The following is a 4,688-nucleotide window of genomic DNA, read 5'->3' on the forward strand; positions in this document are numbered from 1 at the left end:
GATATTTCACAGGGTCTAACGACACTTAGAGCGTACAATTCAATAAACACAGAAGTCTAAAAAAAATGTAGATAAATTTGGAACGAATACATTAAAGATGAATTTTCGAGACATAAAGTCTGAATCTGGATCCGGATGAGGGTTATTGGGGGTTATGAATGCTTGCAAAAAATGTAATGAAATTTCCAGGGCCATATTTAAAAAAATAAAGTTGATGATGGTCCTGGAGAGACGAAACGTTACATATAAAAATTGATTATGCCATTCGATACAGGGCAAAAAGTTGGCATGAGAAAGTGTTCTTTTTTCAATACCTCAAACAAGGTTGAAATGAAACAAAAACGGATTTCCAAAATTTCAGTTTTTTCAAATATTACAACTAATCATGTTAGCCTTGATTTTTTAGAGGCATAATGTTGATCCCTTGATTATGCAACTTTGCATCTATTTAAGCTACTTTGTATCTCTTACTGGTTCCGAGATCCCTATAGTGAGAAGCGAATTTGTAACAGCCTGTATATACAGTTTCTTCGTGTGGCACGGATATAATGTTAACCTTTTTCGTTTCTCATTAAAAAAACTGGATACATTGCAGATGAAAAAAATAAAATGTTTATCTAATTTTTAAGATTTTAAATTTACTTTAAAAATAATTGAAACAACTTTACAATATATGTATAACGTAAATTCTTTCCTATAGCCACTGTTACTGCAAAATCGTATATGTAATTCTAATTAGTTTTGTTCAAAGAATGGTTTACAACAATCAGAAACCATAAGAGATAAAATATAAAAATATAATTTAATTATTCTTTATAATATAATAATTTCTTATAATAATGCAATTATGAACAGGCATGTGCAATTGATACCAAACTCAAACCGTTGCAAATTCGTTCTTCAAACAAAGGTATTATCTATTAATATCTCACATGCATATGTGCATTGACAGCTCACCAATGTTTAACTAATAAAATTTATTAATTATTTGCTTATCACAGATCTTTTTTAAAATTTACTAGTGAACACTTAATATTAAATATTATTTAAGGTAACTTGATACAAGTTAAGTCCAATAGATTTAAATATTTTTGAGAAATATTGTTCGAACGACAAGACAGTGCACGTTTTTCCATAGAAATGTGCGGCAATGTTCAAGCAGTAACTACTAAAATCTGGAAAGGCTTCCATACTTAGATGTGGGTAAAATGTCTTCACCAGGTAAAAATTTAAGAACTGCTTTCCCATTAAATAGTTGAAATGATCCTCCAAACTACTTGATATAAGTAGGTATACCTTAAATTTTCTTACATTACCTTTAAACTTATTATGATTTTGCTCTATGATGACCTGAAGTTGTTTTAATATCAGTCTGATTTCTTTTGAGCCTTCTTCGTACAAAAAAACCCTCCGACTAATAGAGTACTGAGATTTTCCTTCCTTGTATAATTTACTACTAGGTCTTTGCAGTAAAAAAGATTCTGGTATTGAATATATGTGACTAGTAACTATATGAAATTCAGTTGTAAGCGGCGTATCTCTCAAATCTTGTGAAAAATACTCTACAGCTCTATAAACCCCACCCTGGTGTATGAACCCATAAAATATCATCAGCAAAGTGTTAATAATAAACCACACTTTTAGTAAAACATAGGACGGTTTTTTATTTTTAGGGCGCACCAATCGTATTTTAAGTGCTTCTACTAGAACATCTTGAACTTCTGGTAAAATTGACGGCCCATGAAGGTAAACGAGAGGTATGATGATGGGAATAAGAAACCTCGGTTCTTGGTGTTGAAATAATGACAACAGCACAATAGGAGTAATGGATGATAATGTCATTAGGCACTTTATGCTTCTCACTGATGGTAGTAGATGAAATTTTCTAAAGCACCTAAAACATATATATTGTCATAAATATTATGATATTAACATTTATAAATACTTATATTATTTCTAATATTTTCAACAATAATAACAACAATAATAGAATATAATTGATTATTTTTCAAGTCCTTTACTTTAATTGATTTTTATTTATTTGGGAACTTTTATTTATTAATTTTTTTAATATTTTCCTTAACTTATAACTTTCAGTGATCTTGATTATTATTCTATAAAAAAATACTAATAATTGAAACAATAAGTCTCTTCCCTCAGGAGCGGTTCAAAATTTAATAAAAAAAATTCAAAATGTTAAAAAAATATATCAATAGTATATCAACAATATATTTCAATTATAATACATATAGTGACTCAAAATTTATTTTTATAACTGTCTTGGAAAATTAAATTAATGGTACATGACTAAAATTACATCAACAAAATTTGGCTATAGATATTGTTAATTTTTTTTTAATTTTATACAAATCACCAAATTTTATTAATTTTTTTTAACTAGTTAATTAGTTTGATTATATTTTATGTCTATACCTAATAACAGTCTTTAATAACTAAAACCCGATACTCGACGTCATCATTGATCATTTGACTTTTAATGTCATTATATGTACTTCGATGTACCCAATAAATACTTTTTCACTTACTGTTTGTCTGTCCAGTATTTTTAGTCTTGCATATTGTGCTACACTTGTCCTTACTATTCTACACTCGGATTCACCTTCTACTTGAATTCAAGTCAAAACCTCTGTGCTTCCTTCTGCAATATCATAACTGCCAAATGTTGACTACAATGATACCTTAATTTTCAAAATTTTCTCCAGTAACGTGTATTGTAATAACACATTGATTTTTTTTATGCTATATCAGTATATTTTCTTATAATTATCAATCTTCTGTCAAAAAAAAACTATCTTGACATCTCTCCACCACCTTATCTTCCTTTTTTTTTAAATTCATAATTCAAAACCTCGTTACCATACAATAGTACATTATACTATAATTAATTTGAAGCCCGAGGGCTACAATGCACCGAGGACAAAATAGCATCTCTCCCGAATGGTATATACTATTTTTTCCACGGTCTCATTAACTTAACAAGACATATTTTGTCATTATGAAGTACGTAGCACCAGAATTATTGTATTCGGATTTGAGCATTTATTTAGTAGTCGTTGAGTTATTGTCATAACTACAAAATAAACAAACAAAAAGAATTGTCAAATTAAGGTGCTAGTTTGGTTTAGTTTAAAGTTTGTTTAGTGCACAATGAATAATTGTGAGTCGGAAGAGATTGTGGAGGCTGCAAATATTGCAATAAGCAATTTGCTGCCTACGAAGTCAAGATCTTTATACGATATAGCCTACAATCGGTTCAAAAAGTGGTGCGCCGAGAAAAATGTTCAAGTATACAGCGAGAATGTTTTGTTGGCATACTTCAGTGAAAATGCAAAGAATTACAAGTCTTCCACATTATGGGCGCAATATTCTATGGTTAAGTCATGCTTGATAATTTACGACAACATAGATATAAGCAAATTCCCCAAGCTGATCGCATTTTTGAAAAGAACCGGTGACGGATATCAAGCGAAAAAATCGAAAATATTGACAAAGGGTGAAATCGACCGTTTTCTATCAAGTGCAGATGACAAAGAATTCTTAATGATTAAGGTAAGATTACTTTTGTTGTTAGGTATTTCAATTATTAAGTATTTTGATTTTTTATAGGTTGGATTAATTCTGGGGATTGCCGGAGCTTGTCGAACTGATGAACTAGTCAATTTAACTGTAGATGATATTGAGGATGTAGGCTCTTCCTTGATTGTAAAAATTCCAAACACTAAGACAAAGATTCCACGAACCTTTGTGGTTACCGATGTGGGAAATATGCTTGAATTGTTTCGAAAATACCTGTCCCTTCGTCCTCCCCACGTCAAGCATAAGCGCCTTTTTTTGTACTACAAAGCAGGAAAATGTAGTTCGCAGCCAGTTGGCAAGAATACCATGGGAAAAATTCCGAGTGTAGTAGCTTCGTATTTAAAATTACCTGATGCTGCATGTTATACTGGTCACTGCTTACGAAGATCTTCAGCGACATTACTGGCAGATGCTGGTGTGGATATCACGACAATAAAGCGTCATGCTGGTTGGAAATCAACGACAGTCGCTGAGGGTTATGTCGAGAACTCCATTGAAAATAAGACCAAAATTGCTAATCAGGTTTTAGTAGGTACCACTACTAGCGCAATCACAAAAACTGTAAATGTAAGCGAAAGTAATATTCCTTCTAATATTAATTTTGAAAATTGTACAAATGTAACATTTAATTTAAATGTCAATAAATAATTTCAATGTTATCTTTTTTTTTGCATGAAAAACGTTCTCCATAATGTAAACTCCCTTGGGAGCATTATACTCCCTTGGGAATAATCGACTACTTCTGTTTTAATTTTGATGTCATAGAAACTGATTTCTACTCCCGACCGTGGAAAAACATTTTTATAATTTACAAAGTTCTTACATCTAATAACAATATATTTTTTTTATTTAATTTAATTTTCCAAATGATTATTATTAATAAGTAATTCTAATAATAATAATAATTAAATAATTTAGTTCCATCTTTTAAATCACTATGATATTTCATTTTATGTAATATATCGTTTTAGCTTTTCTTGTGACTTATTGTTCAATCATTGTTTAATTCAAATCTTCATACGTAAATAATCTAAGTTTATTCTAAATTTAATTTATCAAAATCACTTAGCCTGTATATATATATATATATG

General features: G+C 29.9%; 1 protein-coding gene across 1 annotated transcript; it reads right to left on the reverse strand.

Annotated features, from left to right (window-relative positions):
* Window positions 1-605: 605 nt before the first annotated feature.
* On the reverse strand, window positions 606-1,894 carry LOC108915873 (GPI mannosyltransferase 4-like; the record flags this gene model as incomplete). Its single annotated transcript, XM_018722020.2, has 1 exon — window positions 606-1,894. A coding segment is annotated over one exon (859 nt), but the record flags the coding sequence as incomplete, so codon positions are not given.
* Between the last annotated feature and the right edge of the window lie 2,794 nt (window positions 1,895-4,688).

This window comes from Anoplophora glabripennis, unplaced genomic scaffold (genome assembly GCF_000390285.2).
Source record: "Anoplophora glabripennis isolate ALB-LARVAE unplaced genomic scaffold, Agla_2.0 scaffold1911, whole genome shotgun sequence".
Taxonomy (NCBI): Eukaryota; Metazoa; Arthropoda; class Insecta; order Coleoptera; family Cerambycidae; genus Anoplophora; species Anoplophora glabripennis.